Source organism: Corvus cornix, chromosome 1A (assembly GCF_000738735.6).
Source record: "Corvus cornix cornix isolate S_Up_H32 chromosome 1A, ASM73873v5, whole genome shotgun sequence".
Lineage (NCBI taxonomy): Eukaryota > Metazoa > Chordata > Aves > Passeriformes > Corvidae > Corvus > Corvus cornix.
In genome coordinates, this window is record NC_047057.1 from 17,738,642 (window position 1) to 17,758,008 (window position 19,367).

General features: G+C 35.2%; 1 protein-coding gene across 5 annotated transcripts in view; it reads right to left on the minus strand.

Moving 5' to 3' along the window:
• BRD1 (bromodomain containing 1) overlaps positions 1 to 19,367 on the minus strand; it is a 60,637-nt gene that overhangs the window by 14,789 nt on the left and 26,481 nt on the right. For 2 of the 5 annotated variants that reach the window (XM_039570418.1, XM_039570417.1), the window contains exons 5-8: positions 17,348 to 17,476; positions 16,098 to 16,410; positions 15,069 to 15,329; positions 11,375 to 11,863 (exon numbers count right to left, since the gene is read on the minus strand). In XM_039570418.1, coding sequence (XP_039426352.1) covers positions 11,375 to 11,863; positions 15,069 to 15,329; positions 16,098 to 16,410; positions 17,348 to 17,476 — 1,192 coding nt within the window. Of the gene's footprint in view, positions 1 to 1,402; positions 1,622 to 11,374; positions 11,864 to 15,068; positions 15,330 to 16,097; positions 16,411 to 17,347; positions 17,477 to 19,367 lie in introns of those variants that run through there. The other 3 variants (XM_039570421.1, XM_039570419.1, XM_039570420.1) reach the window with 3 other exon arrangements.

Genomic DNA, 19,367 nt, shown 5'->3' on the forward strand with positions numbered 1-19,367 from the left:
GTCAAATAAAGAACATCCGTGAGAGACGTAACTCATCCTGCTTGCAACTTTCCAAAAGCTCATTATTTTGTTAGATCAAATGAGCTTTCTCTACAGTCAGGAGTGAAACTTTATGTCAGGTACTGATCTTACACATACTGCCTCACCAACACCACTGAATGACAACCCTGCCCTTCCCGCCAAAAGTCCTAAAGATCAAACTTAAAGCCTTTCATTAGTGGTTCATTTCTTTCACTTTTCCCCTCTGTTCTTGAGTTTCTTCAAAAAAGCAGTCCACTCTCAAGAGGCAGAACTTAATCTTTTTCTCTTAAAAAGGGAATTCTCAAACAACAAAGTCTGCTATCAATCTTAAATGCAGGGTTACTGCCATTTCTAATCTTCAGCTCAACTTCAAATTACATGGAAAATTTACTGCTTGTCAATCATAGCATACAACACAACCATTTTGAAAATAAAGAAATGCTAACTAAGAAGAAAAAAAAGTAAGGCAAAGATGTTCAGCCTGATACTTTTCCACTCTCACTGCACTGAAAATTTTATTTATCAGGCAAAGTTTTAACTTTTTCTCAACAGTGCCAATTTGTTCTTAAGCTGCAATTAAAACTTTCATTGACTACCTACATCAAGCAAGTTAGAATCTTGTTGCCCATAGCAAATTAATGGAAGGAGGAACAGGTAATTCCCAAAAGAGAGCAGAAGTTTGGAAAAAAGGTAGAGGAACAAAGCTCAGTATAGTCTGAAAAGCAGCACAGCATGTCCATGAATGTAAAAAATGCTGCCCCAGAATACAGAATTGTGCATTTCAGACTGTAATCACATCTTACAGTTCTGCTGAAACAAAAAGAAAGAAGCAGAACGCATGCAAAATTACTTCAAAGCACTTAAAACTGTACTATGAATAGCTTGATGCAAAACCAAGCACATTCAAATGTAAGATGAAGTGCTCTGCTAAAACTAGACCTGAAGGGCTGAGATTCAACCCGGGAGCTAAAAAAACTGGGAGCATTCAAAAAGTGACTGCACATAGTGCACTTATATAATACTATTTAGTCTCATTTTCAGTCGCGACTTGGGCACTTACCCAGAACCAGTGACGTTACTCTTCATTAAAATATATATACAGTAGAGGAAAATGTCTATTGTACTTAAAAACCCCATCTTTTTCTTGGTAGGTTTCATTTCTCCAAGGAAGATGAGACTTTTTGGGGGGAAGGGGAAGGGAAAAGGATGGAGATGTAGCATTTTTAACTAATCTGCTCTCACAGAACATGTTCTGGGAATAAGAATGCTGGGACTGGTAAAACTCTGCGACCAATCTGTGTCACATATACTACAACACGTACAACTTTGTAACTTACGGAAATGGGGCAATATATTGAATGAAGAGCATAGTTTCATATATGTCAAAGACTTCCTCCAAGAGTGTTCATTTCTATTTGTTTTTTGTTTTAAGGATGGCTGGTGTCTCCAACATGATCCAAATTAATTACTTCAAATGTAATTGTCTTTCTGCGTTCCAAAATGATCATTTAATTGAATTCCATTCCATGTTGAGGATAATAGAAAATAATTAGGATCCAAAGAGATAAATACCCAGCATGATATTAGTTAATATGAGAACCTGGAAGACAGTGAAAAAGCCATTAAGTCTCTCTGAAAGGAAACAGAGCTTTCAAATAAATAAGCCATCCTTACAGCAGCGTCCAGAGACAGTGAGAATGACAGAAGTGTCCCACATATTCTATCACTAATAACTAAGGTTTCTAAATGGACAATCTAAATAAATTTCATTTTGCTTCAGGCCTTTTTCTTGAAAAAGAAAATACTGAAAGTCATTGAAAGCACAGAATACAACCCCACGTGCATGATATGCATCAAGAACACAGTTTAGAAACGTATCTAAAAATACCTCCAGTAAGAGTAAGAAAGGGGATGTCACTGATTTAGGGGAATTTATAGATACAGGTATGCACACACAGGATAAAGGAATACTTTAAGGCAATAAATCATCAAAAGTTACTGTATTCTTAAAAATGTGAAACTTGAAAATGGGCAGACTGCAGAAATAGGAAGGTATCTACTAAGTCTTTTTTTAAGAGTGACCCTAAGAGTAACCCTTTAAATGTTACTTCAAACAGTAAATTCTGGAGTGCAGTAGGTGTATTAAACACAATTCTTCTTTTCCGAATACACAGATGAATATCAGAGCACATCAAAGTTTCCAGTGCTTAAAACAGTCTTCAGTATGCAGACGAAATGGAAGCCAGTTACTCAAAGACTACAAAGCCTGGTGTGAAGAATCCCCTTGGAAATAAAGCTTTTAAAACTTGCTTAAAACTTGGACATGGCTAAAGATAGCAAAGACAGCTCAGTATGAGCCCATGATGAGGCACCTACACACCAAACAGTGGCACCTTTGAAGATCCTAACCAGAAAATTTTAACCTTTAAAGGTTTAAGTGACACAGAACAAATACAGTTTGGTGGCTCAATGAGCCTATTTGATGCGTTCCAAAAGAATGCCAAAGAATTCATCTTGTAACTACTAATTTTCTTCAAATCTGAGAATTAAGATGTGTCTCTGGCTAATCAGATGAGACTCTGCTACAAGAGCAAAATCTGATTTGCACAACAGAAAGGAAAACTAACCAACATTTAGTAACTACAGCTTCCATAAGAGAAGGATCGTATGTTGCTCTGCACTACAACAGGATCTCTATACTGCAGGATGATTGTTCAAGGCATTTTAAAATATGCAAGTGGGAGGCAACCTTAGTGGAGGAGTTTGAAAACACTCCAGAAAACTCTGAAATGAAAAAAGAGCATACAAGCAGAAACACTTCTCAAAAAAAAAAAAGTTACGACTTCTCCTAAGACAGTATCAGCTGTTCCACTGGTACAGACTGATGAGGCAGTAGAGTAGAAAATGTCATTAAAAAGTGCATACACAAAATCTGAAAAATTCAAAACTAACTTTACAAACTGAATTCTTGAATCAGATTTGGTTTATGTAATTTATGACACGTGAAACACACAGAGATGATTGTAAAATACAAGCTTTAAATGCCTGAATCACATACAGACCAATGGTATGTCATTCAGGATCCAAGAAATTACTACAGAAATTTAGTAATATTTAGGACCATTTACTTCTAATTACCTTGGCAAAAACTACTTAAGAGGATTTAAGATCAGAATCTTTTTTCCAAACAGTAAAGATCCTTTAGAAAGGAACAAATTTTTTTACACATTTTCCATTTGAAGATTTTTACTTTCTCGCCTACAAAATCCTGATATAAATGAAAAAAAAACTTTAGAGATTTCTTAAATACTTCAATTAATTAAGATGATCTTAATTCTTAACTTATATAATGAAAAAGCATGATAATTATTTATCAACATACTGAAATGAAAATTCTAGTGCCTAGCAGTCTTTCAGAGCAGCCCAGCAGGACGGACCTACACGTACAAAGAGAGGCTATTTCATTCCTGAATCAAGCTGTTCCTAAATGGAACTAACTTTTGCAAATTAGTATCTACAGGATTTTATACAGAGCTTTTATCAACACTTTTTTTTTCTTCATTTAAAGTAAGGGTTTCCCTGTAATTCTGAAAACACAACTTTTGGATATGGTATCCAAAGAAAAGAAAACAGATGGACAGAGAACTCCAGAGCTCTCATACATAAGCAGCTCCAGCAATCCTGTTCTATTGAAAATAAGTAATTTAGCATTTATTTGCCTTCTACAGCTATTTAGGAAAACTGGTCCTTAATTTGTACCTCTTTCTAGGACAGGGATCAGAAAACAAAACTGAAGTTGCTACTTGAAAGAAAGATCAAGGCAGAGATCTGCCACTCCTGAGATAACACAAGGACACCACAGTAAACTGCAAATCTTTGAATTACTTCAGTAAGTTACACAGCTGCATTCCCAGCCCTAATTTTCCAGGCCTTTTTTACCTTGAGAGGTACCTTATGCAGGGAGATTAAAACTTCATGTGATTCAGTATAAAAGATCCAGTGCTTTACAGCCTCCTTCTATGATAGCTTGCAGCATACTTGAGGAAGTGCACGACCTGAAAGCTTTGAGACTGAAACATCATACTAAAAAATTATTGCAGCCTAGCAAAAATTAACAGTGCTTCCTATCCTAAGATTGTCTTCCTGGCTTCATCGACAGGGCTGCAAAGACCAAATGAGATGTTTCACTGCTCATGCAGTTAACCTGACAGTGCTTGAAGCATTGTCAAGAGAAAATAATCAAGAGCAATTAAATACCAGCTCAGCTTTGCTATTTTCAGGCAACACTGAACACTGAGTTAAAATAAGGCTGACTTGCATGTTCATATCTGTGTCTAGTCAGATGAATCTGTAGTTGCTTTTTTCCCCTCAGACCTAAAGTACTTATATCGTCAACACAGAATTTTTTTAGAGAACTCAGGAGTTAGCCATGCATATCAGATGAATGTTAGTTCTCAGCATCTGCTTTTCTCTCCACTTTTTTCCAGTGACTTGCTGTTAGGAAGTAATTTCTGAGCATTATTACAACTTTGGAGGGAAGGGAAAAAGGAAAAGTCAAGGAAGGAAATAAAAATAAAAGGAAGGAGAAGAGAAAACAAAATCAAAGTGGGAGCATTACCACATTAGGATAGCATGGCCTGTCAAAGTGACAGCATGACCAATGACTGCTGTTTTGGTAGCAACAAGAAAAAGCAACTTTGCTTCAATTTTACCCATTCTCGAGTACTACACATTTCTTTGTATGGGATAGCTTCTTAATGTGCACACTTCCCCTGTGCATGCCAAAGGACCTACATCTGGGTACTACAATGGGAAACATAGAAGAGAGCTATTCAATTGAAACCATCCCAAAATACTAGACTGCATCTATGATACAGTGAACGAGTACATGATACCATAATTACTCTTCATGGAGGACATCCCTTGTGCATGCAAATACATAATCTAATCTCTTCTCACTGAGTGGAAAAAGGGGAAAAGAAAAAAACCCCACAAACCACAAATCCACACACAAACCTTCTCTGAGAGACATTAATTTGCACTCAACCATACTGTGTAACCTGTACCACTCTCTCCACTCACAGCAGAATGGGCCTTAAGTGACTGGTACTTTCGCCTGCCAGGTTCAGTGCCTGACACTACTGTTGGAGTCACTGCATTAACCTTTTCTATTGTCCACCTCTTAAATCAGACCTGTAGGTCAGTATGTGGGGTTTGGACTAGATAACCTTTGAAGGCCCCTTCCAACCCAAACTATTCTACGATGTTCCAAATAGTCAGCTGACTTGATCCACTTTGGTACCTTCTGTGTCTGGTACAAGGGGACTTCACGATATCTAAGCCTGTGAATTTGAAGGTAGATCATCTATACTCAGCCCCAACACCATGGCAAGTGTCTTCTTAAATAAATTAAGAACACACTTATAAAAAGCATGTGTGAATCTCCAAATTCACTAGCTTTTTAAATATCTTCAATAAACCCCACAGTTCTGTTTACCATCTGCACCACACAGAAAAAAATAGTCTTAAATGTCACAGATGAAGCACATAGGGGACTATGACATTTAATTTTTTAGAAAGCCAAACCTGGGCCAAGAAATGAGCTAAGTATCAAAAAAAAAAAAAAAAAAAAAAAAAAAAAAAAAAAAAAGGCAATACCCAAACACAGCAAAATGCTCCACAATTCCTACAGCATCAAGAAAAACAGAGGGGCTTCTACAAATATTTATTGCAGAAGGTTTGGTTATAATCATCTTAGAAAACACAGCAATTGTTGGGTTAATAATTAAGTTAACTGGATCAGTGATGTCCAAGAACTTTAAGTTGGGTGTTAATAATTAATATCTTAAAAATACCCCAAAAGACAACACTTTCAAAGAAATTAAGACGTTTAAGACCCAAGAAAAATTTTGAGAATACTAGTGTATAATGTACCTTACACATGCACACATGTCACAAGCCTTGAAAAAAGCACAAACTTGCCATTTATCCAAGTGTTCATCAATCCCCACCATTCTCAACTATGTTGCTCCAACTCCCTCTATTTTAGTAATATAAATCAAGAAATAAGAAAAGGATTTTTCACAGTCAGGAAGTTAACACTACGATTATTTATATGAAATAAAACCAAAAGGAACATTTATTTTCTTAAAAGTCATTGTGAGTTTTGATTGGCATAAATAGTTTCCTACCCCTTCTTTCTGCCTTATGCACTTATTTTATTCTACGTGTATTACAAAAACCCTCCCCTACCTCCCAAAATGTTCCCAGAAATTCAGTTGGCAGAAATTTTCCTAAGGCTGCCAGAACTCCTGTCCAAACTTTGAGTGAGTCAAAAACAAATGAAGAAATGCAGCAAGGTTCTTTTTTTTTTCCTCCTAATTTCTCTCCTTAATTTGCTTTATTTTCTGAGCAGATGGTCCTACGTTTCCCAGTGGCCTATCAACCCGTTAGAAAACCAATCAATCAAACTCATCCTGACAACTCAGCAGTCAGACTCCTGTAGTTCCCATATCTCAACACTGACAAATTTAACAATCCTGGGAATAATTCCTTTTAGGCCTTCCCAATCTCTAATACTTTGCTTGCAAATGCACCTTAAAATATTTTATGTTTTCAAACCTCCTGAAGTCAGGCAGCTAAAGTTCTTAGACATCACTAAGTGCTCAAATAACTAAATTTCACATCAGACTTCACATGAAACAATCACTATGCACTTAAAGACAACAAATCAGGACTGTGGATCTGTCAATAGATCGAGTGAAATTGCTGCACTTGACTCATGAATAGAGATTATAGATAGATAGATAAACATGCACATGTACTATCATTCCTGTGTAGGCTAACCAGAAGAGCAACTATACCAATTTCTTTGGGTTTTTTGGCTGAGGAACCTTTATTTTAGTTTTTTAATTTATTTCGAGGACGTAAATTTCTTAGATGTGCATAGTTTAGTTTCACTTCCTCCATTTAGTGAATGGTAACTGAATGCTGCGCACATAAAGCCTGACTTTTAGCCAAATTGGGCTGTGTTCCAGAGAGGCAAAGATTTATTAGAAATCAAGTACTCAAGAATTTAAAAAATAAACTGTGTTCCATTTCACTCCAGGCATAATCTCTACTCTTATATCAAATTAAGTAATAGTGGTCATCACTACATTACATCACATCATTAAATTCTATCAAATGCAAATGGAATTCATATTCAGGTTATTTGCAGGCAGTTCTTAAGTGCCATCATTTTGTAGTAGTCAAGCAGAAACAAAGTCAGCCCAACATTTTACTAATAGACTTAATAAGGAATCTTTGTTGTATACTGATAACTGTATGTGAAGTATATATTAAGAAATGATAAATTCCCCCACTCTATGCTTTTCACTGTGTGAAGTATTCTGTTTCAGCGATCCACATTCTAGATATTCATTTACATCTGCTTCAGTACCCTGAGAAAATCTGTATAGCTGGAAGCAAGAATATGAAGTAAATTACATACTGCATTGAAATCTTCTATTACTGCTATTTGGCCAAGAAATAATAGAAACACAACATACTGCACTATAATAATCACTATTTGAAATCCTGATTCTGTGATAAGTTACAGTGGTTGTTTTAGGATAGTGTATTTTAAATACTTAGTTTCTAATTAAAACAGAGAGTACTATAACAGTTAACTCTGAATTATTAACCCAAATTTACGAAAGCTTAGAGATGATTGATAACACCAAATACACATGCAAATTTCATCTGATCATAATCTAGCATTTTACAATGTTAAAAAAGGTTTCTTAAAACAATACTTTGTTCCATCTGCTATCTTACATAACTGATACAGGCAGATTTTTTAATGGCCAGTAAATCTGCCTTCTATTCATTAATCAGTTTCATTTTTCTCTGATGTAATAACTGCACCAACTATTTCCCTGACAAAAACGATTTAAGTATACAATGGCTATTTAGAAAAGGTCATTGAACTTGGTCACAGTTGACTTGACATGCCCAACCTTCAAGAATCACACATCAATCTCTGATGTCACCAAAATTTCCTAAGTAAAACCAACAATTTTTTTTTTTGAAATTGTTGCTAGATACCATGTGAAGCAAACCCAAAATACATCAAGTATGTATGGGAAATTTTTAAACATGTTTCCACTATGTAGCTGTCAGCTTCCACATAGCAACTACGAAGACAGATGTGCTCTGTGATAATGCCCTAGCAGAGCACTAGAAAATTTAAATTTAAGATTACACTACACTACTGCTTCATGTATTTTAAAGATTCAAATATAAAAGGTCAGAGTATTGAAAGGAACTGTTTTCAGTCCTCTTTGAAGGTTAAGTCATATTGTTCAATATGACTGAAAAAGAGCTGGCATTTCAGTAATCTTGTGTATGAAAACCAACAACATATGGGACACCACACTTACAAAGGAGTGTGTCAGTGGATCCTGTGTGTGTCCTTGAAAATAACTGGCAAAAACGCCAACCCCAAATGTAAGTCAAAAGAGCACAATAAAAGCACTCTATAATAGTAGTGAAACAACCAAGTAGGTATGGTTTTACTCAACTAAATAAACTTTAGAGTCTTCCTTTGAACTTCATCATGTAAGAATACAGGAGTGACAAGAAAGCAGCAAACACTGAAGAGACTGTACAGTACAGGACAGAAAAGACAAGACATCCTTAAATAATCCCAAAAACCCTCACACTGGCTATGAGTAGGTAAGAAGGAAAAGAAGATGTGACAGTGCTGCTCTCGACCACTTAAAATGTCAATGCTTTGCATATTAAGCAAAGTTCTTTTTAATGACTTTTTCTATATCCAGTAAAATTAAGGATATTTAACATTCACACCATTCAAAAAACTGTGCAACAATAATTCATTTTCAACTGCAGGGACTTCCCACAAAGCTGCTAACTCATGTCAACGCACATAAGAAGCCTGTGGCATGCCTTTTCCTATGATTGGGTGGCTTTGGAAAAAGCTCTGCTGGATTCTACTGAATAAAAACAATTTTACCTACAGCATGAGATTAAATTTTGTAAAAAATAAATAGAAATAATGTATTACTGTATACATGATCTGATGCATTTTTATCATAATACAGACATCTGCATGAATCAACATCAGCTGCATACACAAAAAATCTTAACTGTTTTTAAATTTTGGTAAGTATCTGACATTTGTGCTAGTTTCCTGCTGAACTGTAGCTCAAGATAGCTGCCAACTGCAAATTGCTTGAATTAGTATGGAGACACAAATTTGAAAATAACATGAGGAATAAAATTTCCTTTGTGAAAGCAAAATGTTTGGTTGCAAACAAGAAACCTAATAAAAGGAGTAAGATCTGATAAGCTGCCACACCTGTATGAACCATATATGTTTAAAAAACAAGATGCTATTAAAGAATAACTAGAACATTTTCAGGTGAATATTAACTGGCTAAATTGTTTCAATTCATTCTTCTTGAACAAGTAGAAATTCTAACTATGAATGCCCCCTAAGTATTTGTTCTACATAGATTTAATTCTGTTTATATCTTTACTAGCTTCAGGAAGAGACTACATAATTTAGTTTTAAAATAACAACAGAAAAATCTCAGAGCTTCTGGATTTTATTCCTGGAACTGGGTTGTTTGTTTTGAAGCTAATCAAAAGCACATTTGCTCCACATACACCTAACTCCAAGAAAAAAAGAAGCAAAATAGCTGAATTTAAACATATTCAGAAATCTGGTGGGTTTTGGTTTTGTTGCTGCCTTTTTTTTCCCTTTAAGAATTAAGTTAGCTTTCTTACAAAATAAAAGCCTTTTCCTTCCCCCAAAGAAAAAATTCACAATGTTCAATATAAAAATTTCAAGGAATTAGTACTAATTCCTGGTGTAATCTAGCACAAAATGATTCACTGTGTGTGATAAAATGCAATCTATATACAGGTACATAATGAAATTATCTAGATTATAAACTGGCAAACTAGGATATTTGGAAACCAAAGCTTTTTATATTATTAATAAACATTAACTCATTTCTATAATCACACTACCTTCACTTGGCTCTTACTTCAGAACCAAAGTACCAGACCAGATCTGCATGCTCTTTCCAAGGTGTCAGGAAAAGGAATGGAATTTGAGGCTTTCCAAAGAAGAAAACCAAACAGAACCCCAAAAATACAAATGAAAGAGACTTCCCCCCACTAAATCTTACATAACATCTTCTCATGCCATGATTCCAGCATTAGAATCATTAGTGTCTCCACCTGATCATTCAAAAAACCCCAGCTAACCAACTAACTAAAAAAAAAGCACCACCCCACACCCCAAAAAATCCCACAATTCAAAACAAAAAAATTCCCACCAAACAAACAAAAAAGAAACAACATAAAAATCGATAATGCTCCCCTTTTCCCTCCAGATATAAGCCCCTCTCCTTCCCCAGCTTTTGGAGCACATCTTCACACAATGTTAAACTCCTATCTCTTTCATTCAAAGACAACTCCCCACACGCTGTTTTCATATCTGCTAAGGGTTCCCAACATGACAATGAAAGAGTACTTATTTCATCCATAGCAATAGCCACGGATGACAGGGAGATATCCATAAGTAATTTCCTTATGCTCCTTTTATTCCTCAAAGGTTTTATACAAACTTCTCAAATTAGTAGAACTAAGGTGTGCTAAGTAAAAGATGTGATTAATGTCTTGAGCTGTTCTGCACTAATGTATCAAGATAACATTTTCTTTAAAATATCCTTTAGAGAAGTCTCTTTAAGACCATAATCTTCCACTCAGATCCTTCAATTTCACTTAAAGTGAACAGACTAAAGAAAAAAAAACTACATGAAGTGTCATTTTACTTTGGGATTTTAACACTTCCATAAAATACATAGATATATAAAGTGCCTCATACACAGTCATCAGTTTCATAATGTTAAAATATGCTTGGAGTAACACTTGGCAAAATGAAATCATACATGGCACAAGTATTTTTCATGCTCCTGCTTACAAGCCTTCTCTTTTTGGCACCGTATGTCAAGTTTCCATGGAATTTAACAGGAAAAAAAGCAGCTGATTAATCTTTCCTACAGGTTTCAACTAAAGAAAAAAAAAATCACGCACCCGTATGTGTAATCTTAAAAACTGCATCATGAAACCAAAGAACCCAAACTTGGTTCAGTAGGTGTTACTGTCAAGGGCCAACACAAAAATGAGTAACCATTTTCTCAACTATAACTACTCAACTGTGAGGACAGCCTGTTTCAAGTCCTAAAATCCGAAGATTAACAACCACACGTACGTAAAAATTAACAGGTGTATTAACTTTCCAGATGTATCCATTCAAATAAGTTTTGTAAACATTTACCTGTATCCAAGCGCTTTACAGGGGACTCATCATCAACCTCAGAATCTCCACATGCACTCCTTGATCTTTTCCTTGGGTGCAGAAGTGTCTCCAACCTTGGAAGGACTACAGACAAAAAGGTTTTGGTCCCTAGCTGTGGAGAAGTTGGCTGGGTTTCAGTGTTCTTTGCAGACTTTTGGGGGCTTATACTTTTCGATTTGCAGAAGAGAATGGATGTACGTCTGTTTACATCAGTTGATGACTCAGCTACAGCAGAAACAGTCGACTCATTGAGATTACTGTCAAGTAAGTGTTCTGGAGTGTGTCCATTTATTTCTTTCTGAATGGAAGTGCTATATAATTCATTATCAAATTTTACTCTTTTGTAAAGCTTACTCTGCTCTGGATTGAGTTCTACTGGTTTGAGGGTTGGTGGTTCTGAATTAGTCTCCAAGTTTGAAGGAAGAGGTAATGCATCTGATGGTTCAAGTTTAGGGGGAGATTTATCTCCTGAAAAAATTATAAATAGAGTGTGATTTTTGAAAACCTGCAGTTATAAAGTCTATTATAAAACTCACTATAAATGTGCAGCCCACCAAATAAATTGTTGTCTGGAAACAAAGCATAACATTTTAAAAACAAAACTTGTCTAGCAACAATCTGTCCTAGTTAGTAGTTCCTACTTTTATACTGGGAATGTAACAGGGGTAGAGAAGAAGATGTTTATAGTTGGTGTTAACAATTTATACCTGGATAAGTACTTTTTTCCTCTCATGCAGTTATGTTAGTTTCATTAACTAAAAACTACAAAACCTATTTTTTCATTAGAAAGTTGGGGTGGTGGATCATTATCTGTTAAATGCAATTATACTGCCATTCAAGTAAAATTTCTGATAATATACATTTTAATCTATTTCACCTTATCAATATTCACCTTATCTGCCTACGAAAAATTTTATCAGATAACCAGTAAAAAAAAATAAAAATTTTGTAACCTATTCTACTTCAGTGAACTAAAATGTGTTACAAAATCTACACAAGGGTATGATTTGTAAAGCTGTTTTACAGTTGTGACCAGAAGTTTTATCTACCAAAAGGAAAAAGTAATAAAAAATGGGGGAGAAAAACCCAACACCCCCAAAACCTTGCATCTTGATTAGCCACTAGTTGACAAGTAACACACTTCACAATGCAGACTTGATAGGAGAAATCAGAAAAACCACCCTCTACCGTTTCTCTCCAGGCCCCTTCCCCCTGCCCCATATTTTAATTTCTTTTAATATGATCATGTCCCACTCAGTTTCCCTAAATCCATGCTGGGAAAAGACAATAGAGATATGACAGTGGGTGTATAAAAGTAGTTTCAGTTTTTCATTGCAAGTAATTGGAAAGAAAATAAACATTCTACCATTGCAGCATACCCTGATACAAACAGAAGGATGTCCTAACCCATAATTATCAACTCAAAAAGATGTTAAAACCCTTCTAGCTTCCAAAATAGAAGACAATACTTATTCTAGAGTAACTGTATAATACCAATGCATTATTTATGTTATCACATAAAATATTTAAACTTAGTTAAATTTTCTATGCCACCTGAAGAAAGGCATAAAATCCCCAAGCATTTAAAGTTCTCTATTTGCAGTCTGTTGTTTGGTTTTGGCCCAGCAATGTTCACTTGGAAATCAATGACTTCTAAGTGCAGAAAAATCTCTACCCTGTTGTTTAAGGTTTAATCAAATAATAGCATAGTTCATATTAAAAATACCTATTTTTACAATACAGTGGGACTGTGCTCACATCATTTGAAGGCACGCAGGTATTAGAATTGGTAACTAATATTTCAGGAAAACAGAAGAATGAAATGTACAGTCAGATAAGCACATTTAAACTACCAGCAATCAAAAAATGCTATAGTTTAGAATCTCCAAGGTGACTTTCTTTGTGAACAAATTCTGATTTTCTTACAAGTAATTAGAAAATATTCAAAAAAATATTTAAGAACATAAAACCACTTGAGAATTATTTAGAAATAAAACCTAAATTTCATGGGGTTATTCTGGTACCGTATTTTTCAGATGATCCGAGACTGGAAACTGAATTGCAAGGAGGGGTAGTTCACAGCTCTACCAAAGTCACCTCCTGTAGAGATCCTGGGCACAGGATTCTAATACTTTTCTTATCTTTTTTTGGGCAATTTGTTTTCTTTACTCGTCTATGTACCTTCCATTTGAGAACTGAAATTTGAACTAATTATTATTACTCTTCACTAGATCAGAACCGTAACAACAATGCCAGTCAGCCCTGGATCATGCCTTTCACTACATTTTATTTAAAAAGCTGTAATATACTGTAAATATAAGAAAAGAGCTACTGCTCACTTTGGACTATTTTTTTCACAAAAAATAGCTGAAGTGAAAGGCTGTGGCATAAAAAGGTTAAGCTACAAATAAGTTGTGGATTCATTCACTGCCAAAACTCACATTCCTAAAGGACTATTTTAATACCATCATCACTTGAAAATTAAAAACAACACCCAAATTAAAAAAACCCAATCCATTAAACATTTTGAGAACACTTAAAAGCCTCAGAACAAGATAATGCGCTGACTCATGTATGCTTTTTCTAACAATGCTCAAATCTCCAGCAAGTTCTATGTTTGCAATTAAACACTAAGTTGCTGTTTGAATGGCAGTTAAGGACAATCATTTTATTGACTTCACCTTCCAAAAATTTTGAGAGCATCAAGCTGCAACAGAGAGAGACCATTTTATTTATTACCGTGCTTCCACTTTCCCTTGAGCTCTTTCCTCCTCCTATTCAATGCACTTATTCAAAAATGAAACCCATCTCTAACTGTCCTAAAGAAAAAGTTTAGTTTCTTAGAGCTAATCATGAAACAAAGTCAACAGAATTCTTATTTGAGTGACAGATTTTTTCTGCATCATTTAAAAATGAGCAATAAAAACCTCCGAAACTCATTTAAAAGTTAAAAATGCAAATATGATATTCAAATATGAAATACGAAGTTAGTCCTAGCACACTGCTCTCACTGAAATCAATGGCAATTAGCCAAGAGTAGATGCAGTTCTGAGACAAATGTTTTGAGGAGGAAGAGAAGAGAAAGGGGAAGAGCTGGGTAGATACAGCTGACTTGATACATGAAATTTGTTAGGTCTTATCAATAGTTAGCTTTATTTAAAATAAATAAATAAATAAATAAATAAACAACCCCAAAACCTACCCATCCTCCTCCCCAGAGTCTAGAGCAGAGAATAAAAAAGGCTAAAAACACAGTACAACAGCCAGAGTCTTCATTACCATTGACCAAGGCTCACATGATCCCTAATACATATTTCGACATTTAAGTGTATTTCCAAAAGTACAAAGATATTTTTCACTCAGCCATTTCCAACTGCTTTTCCTATGAGATTGTTTGCACTTTCACTTTGTAACACTTAAATTTTTAAAGCCTTGCTACCATGAAAAATAACGGATGGAGGTTTTTTTAAGATCATTCTACTCTTAAAATATTTGTTGTGATTAAGCAGCTATTTGCATATTTCAAAACTAATATTTTAATTTTAAAATCAGTATTTTAAACGTAACGAATATTAATTTATCAAACTCTTTAATTCACATTATTATTCACATTACAGCACCTGACTGAAATGGTTCAGAACAGTACTCATTTAAACATGGTTTACAATCTTACCTTCTTCTTCTCCGTCTTGTTCTAATGATGCACTTTCTTCTTCGAAACTTCCAATACCTGATTCTATTTGGGGAGCCTGGTTGTGTTGCTGACTTAGTTTGTTGCGAATAATGCTGATTTCTTTCTTTAACAGCTTTGCTCTTTTGCTCCTTGACCCACTGGATTTCATTGCACAGGTGAGATCAAGTTTTTCTAGCAGCTCTCTCAGCTGTTCTTCCAAGGACATATGTGCTCTGTTTGCAGGATTCAGTAACCTATCCACTGAAGTCAAAACACGTACAATTGAAAACATGTTAGCATTTCCCAGAATATTTCTCAGAATAATAATACCAAGAGGAGGAAAAAAAAATCACATGCGAAAATAAAAAAATACTGTCAAAAACCTGTTTAGATTAGAGTCAGAAATGGTGAAATATTTCCTACTATATATTTACTATTTTTCTTAACCAGCATTTTGCTCAAAAAAATTACATAGTAGAGCAAAGAAGTAAAAGGTCAGAAGGAAGACATAATTAATCCTTCCCACTCTAATAGATTAATTCCTTCTTGCTAAAGAAAAGGACAAAATTACAGTTATAAAAGAAATGTGTTAATTATTCTCCTCCACTGCCCAACCTTAGAAAACTCACGTGTATGTCAAAAGAATAAATTTTAATTCCTAGCATTACAAACGTGCTCAATTTTTTAATACAGTAGGTTATTTAAAAATATATTGAGCTTTATGAACACTGGTAGTCATTTTCCATGTCTTACATCATGTGAAAGAAAGCAATCAACTTAAAAACCTTTTCTGTGTAAGTTGTTACATTAGGCTCTGACTGTGCCAAAATCAGAATCCAGATGGCACTGATGTCTAACGACAGATCTGGTAGAACAGAAACACCATAATCTTTCAAGCAGTGTTTTTAATGGGGGATGGGGAATCTAGTTAGCAAACTGAACAGCAACAATCCTAAACATCTGTATGGAACATACGCTCTGTGCACAATGAAAAACGCAACTTCCAAAAATAATCGAAAAACATCTTACCATCTTCCCAGGAGAAAGGCTGGGGTGACTCAAGTTTAGGCCTTTCCGGTAAGTGCATTCCAGTTTCATTGTTATAGCCAATTCCTTCAGCATCTCGCCTGGCTTGCCTGAGAACTACACCTCCTTGATCTCGTAACCGCACTGCAGCTCTATAAAATATTGTATCTTTTGCATTGTATTTCATACAGTTATCTATGATAAGATTGAAGTCTTCTTCAAACTCAGCGAGGTTTTTATAGCCTTGCGCTTCTAACCGTTTTCGCATGGTAGAGAAATCCATAGGATGTTTAATATGATCCAAATAGTCTGGAACCTTTGAATAAATATTTAAAACACAAATGGGTAAAACTGTCTTGTTACAGCCAAAGCAGCATTAGTTACTAACTGATCCACTTAAATGTATTTTGTAACACCTCAACACAAGAAATTAAAAATGTAACTTAGAATTGCACATCTTGATGTTGCAAACATTTGCCTGCCAACAGAAGTTTACATATTACAATATTCTGCATCTTGGGTACCAAGTTTGAGCTCTACTGAGAGATGCTGAAACTACTTTTTTTTTTTTTTTTTTAGTTCTGTGGTTTTGTGTACTCCTACTTCCAGGCAACTAGTGACAGGACAAGGGGACATGGCCTCAAGTTGTGCCAGGGGCAGTTCAGGTTGAATATCAGGAAAAATTTCTACACTGAAAGAGGGCGGTTAAGAATTGAACAGGCTCCCCAGGAAGTGGTGGAGTTGCCATTCATGAAGTGTTCAAAACAAATGGATGTGGCACTTTGTGATATGGTTTAGTTGGCATAGTGGTATTAGGTTGAAGACTGGACTTGATGATCTTGGAGATCTTTTTCAATCTTAATGATTCTATGTATAATAAACAGATGTGCATGCAGTATATGCACACACACACACACGCACGTATAGCTAAGTCTGTCTAGTTTCACCTTCAAGTACGAACATAGTATCTGCATTTCAATTTTTGATACCCTTCAAATTTGCTTTACCAAAATCATCTTATTGAAAAATATCAATATGTACCAAACATTCCATAGAAGTATTTCCCAGAAACTATTTTGGCATGTAAACATGCAAAGGCTTTCATAGCAGTAAATCGTAACTCATAATGTTAATTATCAGAATAAAGATTAAAAGGTAACACTGTTTCTAACTCTGCATGTAATGACTCAATTCTTGTACTTAAGTGCCACCAAGCCATACATAAACACCAGGAAACACAGCTGCAAACGTACCTCTTTAAGGTTCACTGGCTGAGCAAATATTCGAGCAGAATCCTTTTCCTGCAGCTGATCCAGAACCGATCGCAGAAGGACAGTGAATGGAATAAGCTGAAGTTCCATTGTAACCTGCTCAATCTTGACCTAAAGAAGTAACAGTCATCCAATTGAGCATTTTTCATTAACAATCTGTATTAAAGTTGTTTTGCAGCAATAGTATAGTATTTTAGATAAGAAATAAAATACAAATACATTTAAATAAATTAGTTCAGTACTACTTTCAGTATCATCAGCTGGCATTTGTCTGACGTAGGTTTTCAGCTAATGATTTTATAAGAAAAAAATCATTCTCATTCCTACAACTCCAGCTTCCCAGAACTCAAATTTGTATTTTATAGGTAAGAATTCTGTTACACTTTTACATGTATTTTTTTTGAAAAGATGTTACAAAATAACAGCTTCACAATTCACCAACAATGTAAAAGTAACATGTTTCAAATTAAATTTCAGTTATACTGCTAAGTTCAAAGTTTAAAAAGAGAATCTGATTTACAGGCTACATAAGACCAAAACAAAGAGTAATTGGAAAGACAATGTTCTACATAAATTCCAAGAAAATAATTTCAAAGAACAGAATCAACATCTTCAAATAGTTGAACGTCCTTCAGAATTTTCGTTATTTTTGACACTATTTCAATTCCTCTGTAGCTTAATTTTCAGGCCATCTAAAGAGTTATCAGCAATGCAACAGTCTTGCTATGACAAAAGTAAATTCTTAATGAAAAATTAAAGCTGTGTGTATATACATATAATATTAAAATGTCAATAAAGTATAAGCAAACACACATACATAAAATACATGTATATAAATAATAATACATGTGTATAGTAAGTGATATGTGAATGAACATGAATGATGCATAGAATTCCAGAAAACACTCCAGAATGACAAATTTTATAAGCTTGAAATGAATGTTCACAGTTTGCGAAAGTCAAAACAAAATGGTGTTTTCATAAATAAGGACCATTAAAAACTCCTAAGTGCAAACATTTTGCTTTCACAGTTTCATATAAAAGTTTATCTTTCTGCATTAGCATTTCCTCAAATCTCTTCTCCTGGCAGTGTTAACTGTAGAATGTCGTAGGACTTCAGATACAGCTTTTTTTTTTTTTTTTTTTGGGACAGAAGGATTACAGTACATGGATCTGTATTGGGAAAACCTGAATAGATCAAATCTTCTACAGTTCTTCAGAAACCAATCGTTTTTCCAAGTCTAACAGAATGTCTTGTTAAATAATTTCTCTATACCAATGCACACAGCATGTGCAACAAACAGAAGGAGCTGGAGGTCACAGTGCTGCTCGAGAGCTCTGCCCTAATTTCTATTACTGAAATTTGGTGGGATGAATACCATGACTAGAGTGTGACTATGGATGGCTACAAGCTGGTCAGAAGGGCAAAGAGGGGAGAAAGGAGTAGCGGGGTTGCCCTTTACATTGAGAAACTAATCTATTGTGAAGAGCTGTCTCAAGAAAAGCCATGAGCAGGTTGAAAGCCTAAACACTGAGGTGAGTGAGGGAACTATATTGCTGGCATTTATTTCAGATCTAGGGGAGCCTACTGACAAAGCCTTCTTGCTCCAGCTACAGCAGGCGTTACTTTCACAGGCTATTGTCCTACTGGGGATTTCAACCACTCTGACATCTGGAAAAGTAGCATGACAAGCTGTAGGAATGCATTATACTCTTGGAATGCATTATACAGATAATTTTGCATGGCAAGTAATAGACAGCCCTACGAGATGGAATGTCATAGAGGATCTGGTGGTCACCAATGCAAGTGAGCTAATCTGAGACGTCAGGACTGGAGGCAGCCAGGGCTGCAGTTATCAAACATGGATGGAGTTCATACTCCTCAGAGATACAGGTCAGGTGAAGAGTAAAATTAGCATCCTTAATTTTAGGAAAGCAAACTTCCAGCTGTACAAGGCATTTGGCCATAGGATGCCATGGGAGACTGCCCTCAGAGAGAAAG